General features: G+C 38.8%; 1 protein-coding gene across 2 annotated transcripts in view; it reads right to left on the bottom strand.

The window, feature by feature from the left end:
- The window catches only part of Esyt2 (extended synaptotagmin 2), a 103,047-nt gene that overhangs the window by 31,894 nt on the left and 50,654 nt on the right, over positions 1-20,499 (bottom strand). For both annotated transcript variants that reach the window (XM_052184846.1, XM_052184847.1), the window contains exons 7-8: positions 7,880-7,935; positions 1,950-2,070 (exon numbers count right to left, since the gene is read on the bottom strand). In XM_052184846.1, coding sequence (XP_052040806.1) covers positions 1,950-2,070; positions 7,880-7,935 — 177 coding nt within the window. The remainder of the gene's footprint in view (positions 1-1,949; positions 2,071-7,879; positions 7,936-20,499) is intronic.

Below are 20,499 nucleotides of genomic sequence, written 5' to 3' on the forward strand. Positions count from 1 at the left end.
AGATCAATTCTCTGAAATATTGTTATTAAGCCTACTTTATAAAGGAAGAAACTGAAACTTTGAAGTAGTGCTCATTGAAAATAAACACTTTTTCCCCAAAGTCGTTTTATTTGCAAGAGGAAAAATATTTACTCTTTTTTTTTCTATGACAAATAAAGTTTGGTAGGGTAATATCCTCCCTCCAAATGCTTAAGAAAATTACAGGCTAATATTCTTGGCTTCTCAGGAGAAGAGAAGTTTCTCTGCAGATGAACACACTTTAGAAAGCACTAAATGATTGCTGCCTGTGGTTTTATATGGCTACAGTTTCCTCCAAGATTCACATTAAGCTCAGAGAACAAAGACTGTTAAGATCTAGGCGAGCTCCAGTGTTAATTGTACTTAATGCACAAAACAAATTTTTATATTTTAAAGAGTGCCCTCTATGTAGTGTTATCACGTCTGTTGAATGCCTACAATACAATTTTATCATCAAATTAAATGGGATATGCTTTCTTTAAAAAAAAAATGTAAGGAGAGGGCTAAGAACATGAGTCTTGGGTTTGAGCCTCAGCATCAAAGTGAGACAAAAAAGAAAGAAGAATTAATATATATGTTGTGTGTGTGTGTTTATGTGTGTGCCTGCACACACACTATATGTATGCACACTCATGCATGTTTGTCCATTTGTGTATTGTTGAAATCTAAATGAAAAAAGTAAAGGGTATCAAGGCAATGTTATTTCTACTTCAGGAAATAAAACTGAAAACTACACAGCCATTGAAACGGTACCAGCTTACCGTCTCCTGTTTTAGTAAACCTAAGGAGTATGTACCAGTACTACTGTTTCTTGTAGACAAGCCACAGTAGCACTGTTTCCTTAATATCTGTGGATTTACAATAACTGGATGACACTTAGACCTGCTCTCTAAGAACCATAGCAACACCTTGCCTTTGTCTGCAGCAGTTTTGTTTATTCAAGATGACTCCATAGACAGATGACTTAGTTCTATGCTCCACTTTTTATAGGAACTGAAATACATCTAGTCACATGTTCAATAGTACCTCCACATCTAAGAGCTCTGTTCTTCCTTTTTTTTTTTTTTTTAGTGCAGCTATTATGCAAGGACCTCTTTTGTCACTGTGGTCTGAATAAGAATGGACCCCATAGGTTCATATATTTAAATATTTAGGGAGTGGCATTTGAAAAGATTAAGATGTGTGACCTTGTTGGAGGAAATGGTCATTGGCGGTGCAGATGCCCCATCCAGGCCCAGTGTTATTCTCTCTTTCTGATGCCTGCAGATCCAGATGTAGAACTCTCAGCTATCTCTTCAGCAACATGTCTGCCCAGCATGACACCACGAGTCCTGCCATGCTGATAATGGATTAAACCTCTGAACTTGTAAGCAAGCCCTTATTAAAAGTTTTGCTTCATAGGAGTTATTGTGGTCATGGTATCTCTTCACAGCAAGGCTAACTTCACTGATGAAATTTCATATAATATATATATTATATGAAGTAATTCCAGAGATAGTCCATTCCAATACTTGAGGAAAAATTTACACTCATCATATCAGAATATTCATTGTATCAGCAGAATTATCTCACTTGTCACTGAGAATGATTATATTACCATAGAAGACAAATATAGCATATACTTCCTGAGATGACTTTTGCCTGTTGTTTATTGCTATACTTATGACTTGTGATTACATTTGAAGAATGAACCCTACTGGTACCCTGGAGGAACATGCCTGAAGCATAAGAACTCCTGAAGTCTCTGGACAGCTTGAGAGTCAGAGACTCCCTAGAATATCTCTGGGTAGTGCAGGGCAGCTAGCAATGTATTAAGACAAGTGGCAAGAGAGCTGTTCAGAAAGACAAGGTGAGTCTAAAGATAACATCCCCTGTGCTTGAAAAGGTCCTAGTATGTTTTTAAACACTAGTGGATACAAATGCATGCTTACCTTTGGTATGGGAAACCGCAACTGAGCTATTTGAACTTCACTGACAAGAGGAACGGTGATTCGATTGGGAAGCACTAGATAGTTTGATATTATATCCAAAATGATAGTATCCGACAAACCACTATTAGTTGGGAGATAAAGAACAAACAATCAGATAATTATATATGTTTATATATACATATTTACACACATACACACACACACACACACACACACACACACACGCTTGTTGTCACCTTTAACAACAAACATATACAACTTAGATCCTATATCAATGTTCAGGGTGGGAGTTCTCTAACTTTCCCAGAATAGTACTTAGAGTTAATATTTCAATATATTTCAGCTATATTTCAGAACAGCTTCAGCTATACTGCTGTTGTAATGAGGCAGGCTTTATTTTTGTAATGTAACATAAAATTCTAGATCCTTTCAAAAAGTCTTATATGGCTTCATCAGACTTAAGACATTTCTTTTTAACATAAACATTGCAAATATAATTGAAAGTATAAAGAATAATATAGTAAACACTCACAAATCCATTTCATGCTTGGTGTTGTATATTGCTTCCAATGAAGTAAAATAAATTAGTTATTTTTTTCTTCATTTTCTAGACATAATTCTACTTACATTAATAGTTTTGGTCTACTATTATATCATTGTAAAGTAAACTTAGTAATATGAATAAAAAACTATAGGAAAACATTTTAAACCTACTTTTGCCTGGTTTTCAAGGGAGATATGAGAATTAAACAGTGAGAATTAAAACATGAGAATACTTTTAGAGACATATTCACACAAGTTTCTTATTCTAAAAAGCTTTTACTAGAACCCTGAATTTTAAAAAGAAGCATGATTACTGACAGTGTCTTCTGGTGTTAAATCACTAGCAAATGTATGTGATTATACCTGTAAACATGCCCTGTCAGTTCTCATGATCACTTAAGCAAAACTGATCCATGTGTGACAATAAGGGATAGCCCTTTCTTTCCAAGTCTTTCAGTTTAATAAAAGAAAAGGAGTCAGTCACACATAGCCCCATTCTTCCTATCAGTGGGCCATCTTGTTAATACTTCTGAAGAAATATGAAAGGCTTGAGCTGGCAGGCACTGTACACCTGCTCTTCTGTAAGGAGGTATAGGATCCTATGCAGCCTTCAGCATTTTTTTCTTAAAGTAACTGTTTTGTTTATACTGAAATACCTGCTGAAACAGAAGATCCCTTCCTAAATGAAGTGTTCTGAGGAATATCCTCACTTTTGGGATAACATAGTACTTGCCTTTAGCTTGCAGTACTATGCTTAGAAACCAGCAGTCCCAGCAGTCATTGTGTGCAATACTCAGGCAGCCTCACAGCCCTCTGGACAATTACCAGGTGTAGATGCTGCTCCCAGACCCCTCCCCAGCATCCAAGCATTCACACCTTTTCTTGCAAGCACTGGTTCCTAAGTCTGCTTTCAGCAATGTTCCTGCTCCTACCACCATTTTCTGCCTCTCCTGACCCAGACCTTACCCTCCTTCACATCCTCTATGTAATGTAAGATCTTCTTGAAATTTAACAGGGATTTTATTTTACATCATGACAACAAAAGTGTCTTGCACAGTGAACTGATACAGACATTATTCCTATTTTGTAATGACTCAGATTCATTTTGTAACCGTGAATACACCATATAGACTTATACTATATCTTACAACGTCTGGAAGATTAGACTCAATTATGAAATATTTATCTTTTTTGAATATTTTTAACATAAGGTTTACTGTATACTTGATGTATACAACAGAAAATCTTTTAAAGATAGGGTTTCACATAGTACAGGTGAGCCTCAGACTTGGCTGTATAGACCAGGATGGCACTAAATCTCTGATCTTTCAACCTCTACCTCCCAAGCACTGGGATTCCTGACAGGTATGTACTACTACATCCATCTGGTTTAACTGAAAATCTTGGTCTGAAGATTAGTGGTGTCTGTCTCCTCTCTTTTCTGTTTTCTTTCTTTTTTTTTTTTTTTTTTGTTTTGTTTTGTTTTTTTCAAGACAGGGTTTCTCTGTATAGCCCTGGCTGTCCTAGAACTCACTCTGTAGACCAGGCTGGCCTTGAAGTCAGAAATCTGCCTGCCTCTGCCTCTCAAGTGCTGGGATTTAAGGTATGTGCCACCATTGCACAGCAGTAGTCTCAATTTTATATATTATTACATACAATTTATATCATAATGATTACTATATTTTATATAAATGTATATAGTTATATATAAATTATATACAGCATATATAAACATATCCTTATTTTAAAGGGATATTCTATATATCCCTATTATACAATAGATAGCTTACTTTTAACAATAGGTGCATCTTTATCTCTGTATATGTTTCATATTAAAGTATTTATGTTTGTGTGTATGTGTGCATGATGCATGCACACATGTGCACATATACATACACATAAAGATACATGTGCATGTGTGACTGCATGTGGAAAACAAGGTCAACTTTTGATGTTGGTCTTCAGATGTCTTCCATCTTGTTTTCTAAAGCAAGGCCACTCACTGGGACCTAGAGTTTGAAGTTGTAAGACTAAGCTAGCTGGCTGGTAAACTCCAGTGATTCGCCTGCATCATGTCCCTGTGCTAGGAAAGAAAGTACATGTGATTATACCTGGCTTTCTATATAGGTGACAGAAAGCAACCTAGGGTCCTCAGGCACAGCAAGCATTTGATCAACTCAACTATTCCCAGGCCCTTTAAGTGCGTGTTTTAATGATATAGTTCTATATAACATACTATAATATAAACTTCATACTACACACGTAAGATTTACACATTAATAATTAGACGATAATACTGTAAAAAAAATCTGCTTACAGCAAATGGATAGAACTAGAAAACATCACCCTGAGTGAGGTAACCCAGATCCAGAAAGACAAATATGGTAATGTACTAATTTATAAGCGAGTATTAGTGACAATGTATAGGAAAACCATGCTACAAACCACAGACCCAAAGAAGCTAAGTAACAAGGAGCGCCCAAAGGGAAATGCTTGAATTTCATTGGAATGGGAATTAGATTAGACATGGGGGTATGGATTGAAGAAAGGGACTGGATGGGGGAGGGATGGAGATAGGAATAGGAGAGATGAGATGGGGGAAAGACAGAGAAAGAAAGTTCTGGGAGAGACAACTAGATGGAAGAGGGGAATCTCTGGGAAGAGCTAGAAATCTAGAAAATGGAAATTCCCAGGATCTATGAGGATGACCCTAGCTAGGAATTCCTCCCAATGGGGATAAGGAATCTAAATCAGCCATCTCCTATAACCTGACATGACTTCCAATGGAGGACTGGGACAACAACCCAGCCAGAAAACCTTAAAACTGTAATTTGTCCTGTCTATAAGATGTGTACAGGTAAAAGACGGAGTAGACTTTGAAGTACAGGCCAACCAGTAACTAGCTGTGACCCATGCTGACAGGAGCCTAGCATCTATGTCATCAGAGAAGCTTCTTCACCCAGAAACTTATATAAAGATCCACAGTCAAAAATTAAGTTGAGCCTGTGGAATCCTGTGGAAAAGTGGGAGAAAGGCTTAAAGGAGCTAGAGGGGTCAAGGATATAACAAGAAACCTACAGAATCAACCAATGTGGGGCCCACAGAGACTGTGAAAGCAGAAAGTATGCATGGGACAGACCTAGGCCCTCTGCACACAAGTAACAGCTGGGTCTTCATGTGGACTCCTAAAATGGGAGCAGGGATTGTCTCTGACAACACTGCTTGCCCCCAACAGGGCTGCCTTGTCTAGCCTCAATAGAGGAAGATGGGCCTAATCTTACTGCAACTTGATATGCACAGGCTAGTTGATATCCATGGTAGCCCACCCCTTTCCTCTTTTTCTTTTTTCTTTTCTTTTCTTTTTTTCTTTTTTTTTTTTTTGTTTTTTTGGGAGAGGGTTTCTCTGTATAACCCTGGCTATACTGGAACTCTGTTGACCAGGCTGGTCTCAAACTCAGAAATCTGCCTGCCTCTGCTTCCCAAGTGCTAGGATTAAAGGTATGCGCCACCACTGCCCAGCCCCACCTCTTTTCTAAAAAGAGGGGAAGCAGGGGTCAATGGGGGGAGGGGAGATGAAAGGGCAGGACTAGGAGGAGATGGGGTAGGGGGAACTGCGAACAGAGTGTAAAGTAAATAAAAAATTTAATCAATAATAACATATAAAAAAAGACTCAGCTTACATTATAAATCACTGAGTAAGATGAAACAAGTGTACAAATGACATGTGCATATTCTCATGAATGTGTCCAAAGTGACTGTGTAGAGATCCTTAGTAAATAAAATGGTTTTGGATTGGCTGAAGTCTTGTGAGGAGACAGGACACATCTTCTAAGCCACACTGACACTTACAGAATGCATACTATGTAATTTACAATTACAGACAAGACGATCAATTAGCCTGCTTATTTTAGTCTACCTACGACACTAAACAAAGACTAGTAAAAGAAGCTTTCATATATTAACCTTTGTACCTGTTGCTCACCTCTGGCTAGCAAAATCTAGCAAACACTGCCACTTCTAGTGTAAGTTCTCCCTTTCTATGGAATCATTCACTGGGGGGGGGGGGGGGGGGGGGGAGGGGGAGGGTTCAAGTAATTGAACATTTCTTGGTTTCCCTGTACAGCATATATAAAACTAAAACCTGACTTGAAAATAAAAAGCACAGGAACCTATCCAAGACAGGTAGATACATAAGGTGACCCTGGAGTTTCTGTAAAACTGACAGGAAAGACTGTGCCATTTGCAGAACAGCTGCTGCACACAGCAAGACTCCATCTGAAGAAAAGCACAAGTCAAGACTTGTAAGACTGCATGAACAGCCCATATCATTTGGCATCAACATCTGCCTGAGCCTGACATCCCTCAAAGAATGCTCTATGAGCTGCAAAGGCCAATGCAGGTGAGGCTCTCTTGGAGAGCCCGAGAGAATGTCATTCCAAGTGATAAGAACTGCGGTCGGCTCAGAGCAGGTGTGCAATACCCATGGTCTTGGCTGAGTGACAGCACTGAATTTTAAAGGTGCTATTTCTACAGTGAATATTAAAAGTAATTAAAAGCATTATTTAAAAATGAAAACATATTATTTGGGAATCTCAGTGGGTAGCTCAGAGGTAACTATAAAATCCTGCGATTAATCTCTAGCACTACAAATAAAAATAAAATTACTTGCATCAATTTAAGTCAGTATTTTGTTTGTCAAGATTCTAATGAACTCAGACTTCAGCAACAAACCTTTTAAAGACGTACTTTTCTGTCCATAGATCGTTTAAAGATAACAGAACTTCTCTCTTAACCTGGTAAATCATAATACGTTTTACTTGTGATTATGTCTCAGATTATTAAAGCTTCTGTCTTAACTGAACATGAAGCAAAATCTTGTTTTAGCAGTCATTTCAGAGGCATAAATAAGCATACAGAAATAGGAAGCAGTCTGAAATCAAAGATTTGGTAATTGATTTGTAAGCTACTTAAGGGTAAAAATCCATAGATCACAAAACATTGAAGCAAATGTAACTAATAAAGTAATTTTAACTTTCAAACAGAGTAATGAAAACATCAAAAGGTTTTGAAGACTGTAATTTCAGATATTCCTGCTAAGTAGGAAGAGACAGACTGCACTCGTGTCAGTCTACTATGTGGGACAGAGGACAGTGACTCAGCTAACTCACTCACAGGACAATGTGCTGTTGGTGGCTCAAGTGCCTGTTAAAGGACAACCTTGTTTTTTATTCACTAAATGTTTACAGAATAGGGAAGAACTTCCACTTCTATGGCTAGAAACTTCATATCTAGGCTCCACGTTAACCTACTCTCTCAAGGATGAAAGTGACAAAAGGCAGCAGCAGCTAGGAAAGAACACAGCGGCTACTACACGCAGGCCCACTTACTTCAGTCCAGGGATGTCCAGAAGATTAGTCAGTCCTGTCCAGTTAATCTCTAAAAGCTGTAAAAAAGAAGAAAAAAAAGTAAATATCGAAAGAGTTTCCAGCATCATAGCAAATCCAATCAGGCTTGTGTAAGTGAAGTAAGTATGATAAGTACTGCCACACCTTTCCCCAGCGTGTATTACATCAAAGATGGATGGCTTTCATTGCACACAAAGACCTGCCCAGCTCTTATTTTATGATAAGGCCATAGTTTTCTCTACTAAAAACATACTTCAATTTCTCCTTTATCACAGTTAACAATTCAGTGATTGTCCTTTTGTTGTATTAGTTTGTTTTTTGTTATTTGTTTATTTGAGATAGAATCTATGTACCCTCAGCTGGCCTGGAACTCGTGAAAACCAGGCTGCCCTCAAACTCACAGAGACTGCCTGTCTCTGCCTCCCAAGTGCTGGGATTAAAGATGTACGCCATCATGTCCAGCATGAATATTCATGTTTATATATACACATACAGCCTAACATTCAAAAATGGGGGGCATGAATCGACAAGATAACCCAGCAGGTAGAAGTGCTTGCCACATAAGCCTGATGATCTAGATCCAATCCCCAAGATCTATAATACAAAAAGAAAGCTCCACATGAATACCATGAAAATCAAACATTTTGAAGTGGAACATGATGCTAAAGATTATGTTAATTTTCATTATCAATACCTACTGATCTCCCAAATTACTACTTACATTTCTGTTACTAACAGAAGTACTGAATAGAAACATTTCTTTTCCATGCTGTTACCAAAAACAAATACTAAAACTCACCCTAGTTGGTAGTTGAACAATGGTACTTTACTTTAATCTTTTTTACTTGCATATTCCTATGAATAGAACATGTCCTGTCTATTCATTGGATATTCATAGTCATCTCAGAAATTCTTACATAGGATTCCATTAAGCAGAGATAAACAGTTAAAACTACTGGTTGTAAATACTGATTTTTCTCTACCAAAATGGATCCTGTGCACAATAAAATACTCAGTGTTTATTATTTGTAGAGGACATGCTAACTGAAATTATACAGTCTCTCTCCACATATACAGAGCAAAGCTGAAGGGAAGAAGTAATACATTTCAAAACATTCTTCATGATTGCTTTCCAGCATGAGAAAAATGTCATATAAAACACAGAAAGAAAAAGTCGGATGGTGGTGGCCAGAGTCAGAGGCTGGTGGATCTTCTGAGTTTTCGGACAGCTTAGTCTATAGAGGGAGTTCCAGGACAGCTGGGGTTACGCAGAGAAACTCTGTCTCAAAAAACAAACACCAGGAAGCCAGCCTGGTCTACAGAGTGAGTTCCAGGACAGCCAGGGCTATACAGAGAAACCCTGTCTCAAAAAAACCAAATTCCAAAAAAACACAAAAAAACAAAAACAAACAAACAAACAAACAAACAAAACCACCAAACCAACCACCACGAACAGCATCAACCCAGAAAGGGAAAGAATAGTCAATTTTGAATCTGGACTGTTAATTGCATGTAAACCAAGGCTTTCCCTGATCTACTTATAGATTTGGTCCAAAGGCAATCACAACCTCAGGGCCAAAACCAGCCAGCCCCCAATTGAGATCTATAAATATGGTTCCACAAGGAGTGTGGGTTAAAATGGTGACCGAGCCCACCTAGGGCTCGGGCCGCTGGGTTAGGTGGACTTGGGAAGTTTGACTGCTGTGCACCCCATGCCATCCGGTTGTAAGAGGCCACAGGACCCAGCTCTGGGGGTGGGGGGATGGGAAAGCACAGCTTGGGGTCCCCGTGGAACTGCTGGAGGCCAGGGATGGCAAGTTCTAGCTCTTCGACACCACAGAGCTGAGAATGGAGTGGGGGGCCACAGGCAGGCTCTAGCCCAGAGTAGAAGGGAAAAGGGTGGAGAAGAGAGCTCTGTCTCATTCCCTCAGCAAGGAGAGTCTTGGCTTGCATGGCCGGCTGCTTGGTTTGATGGAAATGGTGTCTGGAAGCATAGGGATGCTTCCTGTGTGAGACTAGACAAGGCTCTTTAGAGGAAGACCTGATAAGAAGAGGCAGTCCATGGTTTTAAAGTGTTTATTGTTGTTGGAGAGTTGTGATGAGTGAAAAGTAGAGGCTAGCCAAGGCCACATGGAGAGAGGAGGAAGGCAATGCAGAAAGAGGGGAAACAAGAGGGCAAGAGAGAGAGGCAAGAGGAAGAGAAGAAGAGAGTGGAGGGGCAACCATCCCCTTTTCAGTGGGCCAGGCCTACCTGGCTGTTGCCAAGTAACTGTCAGGAGGAGCATATCTGCCTGTTGCCAGGCAACTGTGGGGGTGGAGTCCAGAGAGAATAACAGGGGCTTAGGGTACTGCCCTGTGACTGATGGCTACAGGAGAGCTGAGGTCTCCTGTCAGGGAGCTTGGCAAATGGCCTTCTATCCCTTGCAGAATTATCTCCTTGGTCTCTGGGGTTTAAACCTAGCTCAACCAGAACATAGGCTGCCTTTCACGGTACCACAAAAGCAACCTGCCTGCAAGACATATTGGTGCAATATTGGCAAAAACATTATGAAAAGAACCAAGCACTTTTTAGTTGGATTTAAGGCCCACTCCCTGAAATAGAACTCACACCCGATACTGTTGAGGTAGCCCAGAACCTGAACCCTAGGGGAAGCCTACTGCTACCATTATGCCAATGAGCATAGCAATAGAGTGACTCCTAATGACACACTGCTCTAACCAAGAGTAAGTGCCTCACTCAACCTTCATTACAGACACTTCTTGCACAAGTTGTTAATTAACATAGAACCTGCCACTAGACAACATGCAGACAGTGAAGCACTCAGTCGTAAATGGGATGTCTTTATCAACCCCCTCCCACACAACATAGGCCTTCAGAGTAAGTAGAAAAAGTGTAGCAGCAGAGGTGGTGGATGACTTGAGGGAAACAGCACCTTCCAGACACAAAAGTGTTGATGCACTCATGAGCTCACAGAAACGACAGCATGGGGAAGATCTGCAAAAGGTCAAGTCAGGCAAAAATTGCAACACAGTAAAAAAGAAATGAGTACAAAGTCCCAGCCCTAATCAAGAAGCTATTTGCAACTGATGCTTGCTGGGAGAGGGAAGTAACTTCTCTTCAAAGGAATGTCCGAAACAGGCCTGCGCCATTGATGAGTACAGAATGGACCTCTGGGGCTGCTTCTGTGTTTGCTTTTTAGGTTGCTGTTGTTGCCATTGTTCGGCATTTTTTGCCTTCTGAATTTTCTTGTATTGTTTTCTTTCTTTCTTTCTTTCTTTCTTTCTTTCTTTCTTTCTTTCTTTCTTTCTTTCTTTTTTAAAAAGAGATAGAGAAAACAAAGTTGAGTAGGAAGGTGTGGAGGGTCTGGGAAGACTGGGGTAGAAGAGAGAATATGACAAAAATACATGAAAAAAATTAAAATTTAATAAAAGATTAAAACACACCCTTTAAAATAAAATTAAAGGACATTCATGACACAATTTTAAGGCTTAGTTATATAAGTCCTTTCTGTCAATCACAAATCTACTTTAGCAAATAAAAATATACAAGGAGTGTGATGTAAAATTTATGCTTTTAACTCAAGTTCAAATCTAAGTAGCTTATATGTGTTCTACCAGAATGCACCGATTTATGGTAGTACTGTACATAGAGATATGGGTCAAAGAAGCCAGACAGACTTGAGGAGAGGATCAGTTTATTGAGGAGGCACATATAGAACATATATAAGTTTCTAGATAACACTGGGTAAGGCCAGTGTAATTAAGAGAATAAAGGGGATGAAATCCAAAAAAAGTATTATTTAATAATTTTTCTTAGAAAAAGAAACACTTTAGTTTCAAGTTTCCTAGGCATAGTTTATATGTCACTATCCTGTTTACGAATCTTTGGAGGAGAGGCATTAATTTAATCATTATACATTTATTTTTAATATTTATTCTTTGAAAATGTCATACATATATATGCTCAATGTACCCTTAAGCATATCCATTCCCAACTCTACCTCAGTAAAGTCTTAACAGTATTAAGAAGAAGAGTTCTAAACATTTTGAAAAGTAACAATCCTTTTAATACTATGTGTTTATGTTATCATTATTTAAAATGTAATGATGCATACTTGAGATTTGCATTGTAATGAGATTTTATTAGGGACCTAAGTAGCTAAGAGACATTTTTTGATCTATTAAATACTTGGCTGAGACAAAGACAAATGTTCAAAAAGTCAGGCTGAAACTAATTTTAGCTGGTGTTTAGGGATCTGTTAAAACACTCAGGTAAAACAGGGACTAACTTTAGTTAAAAAGAACTTCAACTGCCACCAGAATTATGCTACAGACAAAATGGAAATGAAAACTTACAAAATAAAAACACAAAATACAGTAACAATAAATGTCACAGGTCACTTTCTGTCAATAAGAAAGATTCTGGGCTAAAGGGATGTTCAAAGCACTAGGGTTAGGTGAGGGAGGGAAGGTAAGAATGTGTGTCTATGCACAAGAATAAATATGGAGAAATAAATGTATGAGTTTATTGCATAAAAAACAAATTAAGAGTAACAGAGTGGAATGTTAGAAAGGAAAAGTGTGGATAAGAGAGAAGGGGCCTGAGAGAAAAGTGAATGTGAACAAATGAGTAGGCAGAGAGAAAATCTAGAATGAAAACACACCAGGCCAAAGTATACATATGTGAGCATTAATAGTGATTATTAACTTGACAGATCTACAATTGCCTAGGAGGCGAACATCTGGGAATGCCTCTGAAGGATTATCTCAATTATGCTGAGGAGGGAAGAACTGCCCTAGATGTGGTAGCATCATCCCATAGACCAGAGTTCTAAACTGAATAAAAAGGGAAAAGCTGTTTAAATACAAACATCCATTTCTGCAGTTTCCTGCCTGTGGAGGTAATGTAACCAGGCCCCTCAGATTCTGGCTGCTATGACTTCTTCATCGGGAATGGACTGAACCTTCAAACTGGGAGCTGAAATTTCCCCATAAACTGCTTTTTAAGATAGTCAAAGGAAAAGTAACTAATGGAGAGTGTGTGAGAAAATGAAAGGTTGCATGAGTGGGTGAGGGGAGTGTGTAAATGAGCATGATGAGGGTCTGTCTATAGGCATGAGGATGAGTGTGAGAGAAAGTGAATGTTAGAAAATGAGTAGGGTTTCTTAGTTTAATTGCTGTGAAGAGAGACCCTGACCAAGGCAACTATTAAAAGAAACATTTATGGGGAATCACAGTTCTAGAGGGTTGGAGGCCATCCTCATAATGGTGGCAACAGGCAGACAAGCATGGAGCTGGAGTAGCTGAGAACTTACATCAACCACAGAGAGCTAAATGGGAATGGTGTGAGCTTTTGAAACCTCAAAACCCAGCATCAACAGACATACTTCCTAATCCTTACCATTGGTACAACCAAACAGTTCTGCCAATCTGGGGAACCATTCAAATACACGAGCCTTTGAGGGTCGTTCTCATTCAAACCAGCACACTCCATGAGAAAGAGCAGTTGTCAAAGTACAGGTGTTTGTGAACAAGAGTGTGTGAAAGCAGTGTCTATAGAGCAGTGCAAGTAAGCACGTGAGAGAGTGCATATGTGAGAAGGGGTGAGCTCATGAGGCCACAAGAAAAAAAGACCAGAAGGAATGCAATCATGGCAGCCCTTTGAGAAGCATCCTTTGAAATACAACTATCTAGTCCATCCTGAACTCCCTAAAAACTCATGTTAGAACAATGAAAGCCTGGGCCTCTGGATGACTAAAGATCTCTAATTCAATAAGTTAAGGCATACGTGGAATGTGTGTTTCCAAACACAGGAAGTCATCTCTGAGCTGTGGCAGAAGCACAATGCAGAATACTGTCCATGCTTATGAAAGAATGCCACGTTTTACCTGGAATAACAAAATGTGTGCACAAATTTCACAAAAACCAGAGATGAGTCATCAAGATGCCAAGCCTATGAGACCTGGGACCTATGAGAATAGTGAGTCCTATAACTTGCTGTCTGACTTTGACAAGTGTACCACTGTGTACACACACACACACACACACACACACTAAATTAATGTAAAAAAAGAAACCAAGAGATGGTCTTCTCTACTACTTCAAGATGGGACTGTCTGAGGGATGTAGCAAAGCTGAGCGAGTGACAATAGTAACTGGCCCTAATCAATTGGCACATGTCTCAGGCAGGTCAATGGGAAGCTGTTTACAAATGCAAGCTGATGGCTGGCTCCACAAGTCTTAAGTGGGTTGTACCACATGTTTTTATTAAGAAGCTAAAGAATATCTTCCTTATGTTTTATAGCTTCATGGCTTAAGCAAGAAGAAAGAAAAACCTGCAAAAAACACTACTCTGACGGCACAGGAAAGCTGTGCTTAGGGCCCAACCAGGTGACATGTTTCCTTGAGGGCAACTCTGAAGAAGAGACAGAAGCAGTCTGAATGAAGAGTGAGCCCCACAGGAGCTGGTGAGACAAGTCATACTAGACTCAGGAAATGCTGAAGACTAAGAGTGAGTGAACCAGAGATCCACAGCACAGGGGCATGGAAACCAACCTAGGCCCTGCCCATGTTGCAACTGCATTTTGTACACATCTGCATTTTGTACACATCAGGCCAGAAAGAAAACTTCCTGTAGGGCTGTGGCCAAGGAGAGCAGCTGTCACTGTAGACAGACACAAAGAAAGCCTTGCAGTGAGGGCCTTTGGGAATTGGGGCAGGGTATAATTCTAGGCTTAGCCTATCCTACAGAAGACCTGTAGCATACACTCAGCATATGTGAGGAAAGCAGTCAGTGAAAGTTCCCCCTTGAAACACAGTATGGTACAAGGTTATGGAGGGTGTGCAAAACTGTCCAAATAATGAAAGACATTAAACGTTTCCCAGGACCAGAGTAAACTCAGCATAATAAATAATCTTGGACTACTTAAGGTGTGGTTTGAATCTACAGGCCTGTCTGCAGACTTATCTGCAAGAATGGTAGAATGAGCCTCTGTATTACAACTCTCTTAATCCAAATGGGAGGAGATGCAGAGAGGCATAGGCAGGGTGGGGGTGGAGAACACACAGATCACAGATATGGCCTGGAAAACCACTGCTGTTCTCAGAGGGAGAGAAGGAAGCAAAAGCTATGACCATAGCTCAACCTGGTCACAGTGCACTGCCTTTCCACTGGTTCCAGAAGACAATTAACCATTACAGTGCACTGTCTTCCTCTAGTTGCAAAAAAATTCAAACTCCTGGTTCCAATTGGTTCTGAGAGTCAACTGTGTAATAAACATAATTTCTACATTTAAGAAATTGGAAATCGGAAAATGTTTTACCATTGAAAATGTAAATGAAGACTATATTTAATAAATTAAAAAAAGAATGTACTAATTAATATAATTAATAAAATTCTAACTATTTTCTTTTCTTTGAATTAACTTAGTTCATTAGCATTACTTGATTACCAAACTGTAATAGTATTACACTGGCTTTTGTTTTTAACTTTAGGAATGTATACATTTAGTTATATAATTCTATTTTCAGAGAAATTAATTAAAGTGATCTTTCTCCAAAAAAAAAAAAAAAGAAAAAAAGAAAAAAAGAAAAAAAAGAAAAAAACAAAGAAAGAAAGAAAAAAGAAATCCCTTTCCTTTAAAACTGCCTTTACTTAAAATATTTTAAGTTCTGGGATTCTTGCCCAGTAAGATTCAAGTTCTCCCTATTATAACTCTAAAAGGAAGATAGTTCTATTTGATAAAGAGATACTCTTCACCTGGTTGAAATCATTCTCCAAGGAAAATCCAATTGAACAAGCCTGGGTTGCTCTGTGGAGGACTTCTGGGAAAGACCGCTTTTATAACCTGGTCTTCTAAGGTTAACTGAAGATTCTGAAAACACCTCTGAACAAAAGTTCCTGAAGAGGAGCATATCTCCCTCTGCCCCCTCTGTAAGTCTGAGTAATGATAAGAACAACCGTGATTGTAGGGCTAGCATGATCCGGACCAGGATCTAATTATAATTCATTCTGGGCTACCTTTAGCTTCCTTAATAGTCGTCATTCCTTGCCCACCTCTGTGTCTGACTTCACACGTTTGTGACTCACAGGGAAAACCTTTTAGAACGTATTAGAGACCACTAGTGTTCACCAGTCAGAAGGCTAAGAGTATTATCAGATAGTGTCTGAGACCTATAGCAGAGATTGCGCTACTTTGCCTTCATCTGCCTATCTAATATTTCTACCAATTACTTGAAAGGTGCTTTGATTTATGACTTTGTTCTGTTACTATAAAAACTTCCTCAAACTGTTTCCACATTTGGAACATGGAATTTTGTAAAACTTAAATCTGTGTTCCCAGGCCAAGGACACTCACAGTTGACTCCAAAATAAACTATTTCTTATTCCCTTTGAAATAAGAAATGTGGAAGTGAGCAGTCACTGGTTGCTGGAGTGGCCGGGCTGGCAAGGCAGCTCCAGGGCCCAGCATGTGCGGTGGTGGGGCACAGAAAGAAGACGAGGAGTAGAGATCAGGCAGTGCAAAGCTGTCCCTGAGACCCCACACTGCGGTGCTCCCTGTCTTCAAGCCACACCACCACTATTCCACTTGGGTCTGACTGTTCACTTGGCTTCAAACTTCATCAAGTCAAGAATTTTCAGGGGTCACTCCAAAATACCACATTATCAAAACTAATTAAACAAACTAGAAGGCAGAAAACAAGAAACTGTTTTATACGAGTCTCTGGCACTTGTTTCCAAATCATCTGGGCAGTTAAAAAAACTAAGAAGCAATTACGGTTGTATTTTTCACCAGACTCAGGAAGAATTATTTGGCAGCTAACAGCAATAAAGTTCTCATATTTTCCAGCTGAAAGTAACTGAAGAAAATTCCCTTCCCTCTAAAGCATGTTCAGTGGCTTTATTCACCATATAAGGAAAAGGGCAACGGAACATTTCAACCTCATCCTTTTCTTCTAGGCACTGCAGCACCCGTTGGGAGTTAATGCTGTAACTTATTTTAGAGTAATAAGGAGTAGAGATCAGGCAGTGCATCTGTGGAAGAATAAAATCATGAAAGAGCACAGTTAAGTTCTGAGGAAGACTAAAGGTCTTGATTTCATTTTTTCTAAGGGATAGAATCTTTATATTAAGAATATCTCCAAAGACAGATAAAGTTTTTAGCATCTCATTAAAGAACATTTTGAATGCTCACTAATGAGTCAGTTTTTACATAAACTGTTTTCTTAAAAAAAAAACTGGTAGGAGGAAAAAAAGATGTATCTGAAATCTTTTATAGATTTATTTCTCATAATTTTAATAAAGTAAAAATTAGTGTATTCCCTGATAGCGTTTGGAACTGTATATCATCTACTTTAACATATTAAAAGTAAGGAAGAGAAAACAATACTGCTGAAGGCAACAATGTGATCTCATGCACAAAGCATGGCCCATGCTGCACTTGGTCTGGCCTCGGTATACTGTGATTTTAAAACCAAGTAACAATTTCCAAAAGGTCTTTTGAGCCAAATTATGCACATTAACAGCCCCATTTTAAATTACACATGATGTTAGTAATGCCTCCCTAGAAAACTTGCCAAGGATCATAAGCAGTATCCCTCCAAAGAAGCAGCTCTTCTAGACTCCTGGAACTCTGGAAAGAGATATGCCCTTCACTGTAGAACTAATGGTCTCTTCCCTGCTGTACAACTTTCAAAATTACAATTGGCACTTGTCCTGGAAGATAGGAACCCTCTAGAAATAAGTAACACAAAACGGCTCAAGATAGAATTCTGGACAAAAGGAAAAAAAGAAAAATGGAGGACACAGTTACTACTTTACTTCAAAGGGCAGTGAGTCCCTGTGTTTGGAACTTGGGATGCACAATTAGGCAGTAGAGAAATGTGGGCAGAATGAGAGAGCTTGGGCTCTGAGCACAGTAGCAAGCTTGCCTAGCATGCGCAAAAAGCCCTGCCTTCAAAAAAAGGAAGAAAGAAAAAGTCACTGAAGGTAGCACTAATCATTGGCTGCAGGACTCAGATAAGGGTAAGAAATAGCTTTGTTTTCTTTCCTGTTTTCATTGAAATAATGTATAACAAGCACAGGGCATTTATAATAATAATGAAAAGAAATACAATCTAAAATATGAATTGGCAATATCATGCTTAGTCAAGTATTAAAAGATCAACAAAAAATTCCATTTAAAAGCACAACACATAGAACTGTACATGTAGTTCATCAAATACTGGCCCCAATCCCCACCAAAGAAGATGTATTTATCTCAGGAGGGGAGTCAGAGGGAGATTTACAGACATGGCATTACCTTAAAGTGTTTAGGGATATAAAACCTGTATCAGACTAATCTGGGTCTATACCAGAGCTCTAATACTTAATTGTTGTGTGACTGATATGAATAGACCTCTTAATATCAGTTCCAGGTCAGTACAAGGAAACAATATTTAGCTTTAGAAGCATGAGGATTACATTTTATCCTAAAGCAAAAGAATATACCTTTTTCTCAGCACCTCATGGTACCTTCTCCAAAATTGATCATATAATTGGTCAAAAGACAGACCTCAACAAATATAAGAAGATCAAACTAATCCCATGCCTCCTATCTGATCACTATGGAGTAAAAGTGGTCTTCAATAGCAACAAAAACAACAGAAAACCCACATACACGTGGAAACTGAACAATATTCTACCCAATGATACCTTGGGCAAGGAAGAAATAAAGAAATTAAAGACTTTTTAGAATTTAATGAAAATGAAGACACAACATACCCAAATCTATGGGACACAATGAAAGCAATGCTAAGAGGAAAACTCATAGCCCTGAGTGCCTCCAAAAAGAAAATGGAGAGAGCATATACTAACAGCTTAATCACACACCTGAACGCCCTGGAACAAAAAGAAGATATTCCACCCAGGAGGAGTAGAAGGCAGGAAATCATCAAACTCAGGGCTGAAATCAATCAAGTAGAAACAAAGAGAACCATACAAAGAATTCACAAAACCATGAGCTGGTTCTTTGAGAAAATCAACAAGATAGATAAACCTTTAGCCAGACTAACCAAAGGGCACAGAGAAAGTATACAGATTAACAAACTTAGAAATGAAAAGGGGGATATAACAACAGAAACTGAGGAAATCCAAAAAATCATTAGATCCTACTACAAAAGCCTATACTCAACACAACTGGAGAATCTGGAGGAAATAGACAGTTTCCTAGACAGATATCCAACATCAAAACTAAATCAGGATCAAATAAATCATCTAAACAGTCCCATAACACCTAAAGAAATAAAAAGGGTCATAGAAAGTCTCCCAACCAAAAAAAGCACGGGACCAGAAGGCTTCAGTGCAGAATTCTATCAGACCTTCATAGAAGACCTAACACCAATACTCTTCAAACTATTCCACAAAATAGAAACAGAAGGAACACTACCCAACTTGTTCTATGAAGCCACAATTACGCTGATACCAAAACCACACAAAATTCAACAAAGAAAGAGAACTTCAGGCCAATTTCCCGTATGAATATTGATGCAAAAATACTTAATAAAATTCTTGCCAACCAAATCCAAAAACACATTAAAACGATCATCCACCATGATCAAGTAGGCTTCATCCCAGGGATGCAGGGGTGGTTCAATATAAGGAAATTCATCAATGCAATCCACTACATAAACAAACTCAAAGAAAAAAACCATATGATCATCTCATTAGATGCAGAAAAAGCATTTGACAAAATTCAGCATCCTTTCACACTAAAAGTCTTGGAAAGAACAGGAATTCAAGGCCCATACCTAAACACCATTAAAGCAATATACAGCAAACCGGTACCCAACATCAAACTAAACGGAGAGAAACTTGAGGCAATCCCACTAAAATCAGGGACTAGACAAGGCTGTCCTCTCTCTCCATATCTTTTCAATATAGTACTTGAAGTTCGAGATAGAGCAATTAGACAACATAAGGAGGTCAAGGGGATACAAATTGGAAAGGAAGAAGTCAAATTATCACTATTTGCAGATGACATGATAGTCTACTTAAGTGACCTGAAAACCTCCAACAGAGAAATACTACAGCTGATAAACAACTTCAGCAAAGTGGCTGGTTATAAAATCAACTCAAGCAAATCAGTTGCCTTCCTATACTCAAAGGATAAGCAGGCTGAGAAAGAAATTAGGGAAATGACCCCCTTCACAAAAGCCACAAACAATATAAAGTATCTTGGTGTGACTCTAACCAAACAAGTGAAAGATCTATATGACAAGAACTTCAGGTCTTTGAAGAGGAAATCGAAGAAGACCTCAGAAAATGGAAAAATCTGCCTTGCTCGTGGATCAGCAGGATTAATGGCCATCGTGGATCAGCAGTTAAAATGGCCATCTTTCCAAAAGCGATCTACAGATTCAATGCAATCCCCATCAAAATCCCAACTCAGTTCTTCAGAGTTAAAAAAAGCAATTCTCAAATTCATCTGGAATAACAAAAAACCCAGGATAGCTAAAACTATTCTCAACAACAAAAGAAATTCTGGGGGAATCAGTATCCCTGACTTCAAGCAATACTACAGACCAATAGGGTTAAAAACTGCATGGTATTGGCACAGTGACAG

Source organism: Apodemus sylvaticus, chromosome 6 (genome assembly GCF_947179515.1).
Source record: "Apodemus sylvaticus chromosome 6, mApoSyl1.1, whole genome shotgun sequence".
Lineage (NCBI taxonomy): Eukaryota > Metazoa > Chordata > Mammalia > Rodentia > Muridae > Apodemus > Apodemus sylvaticus.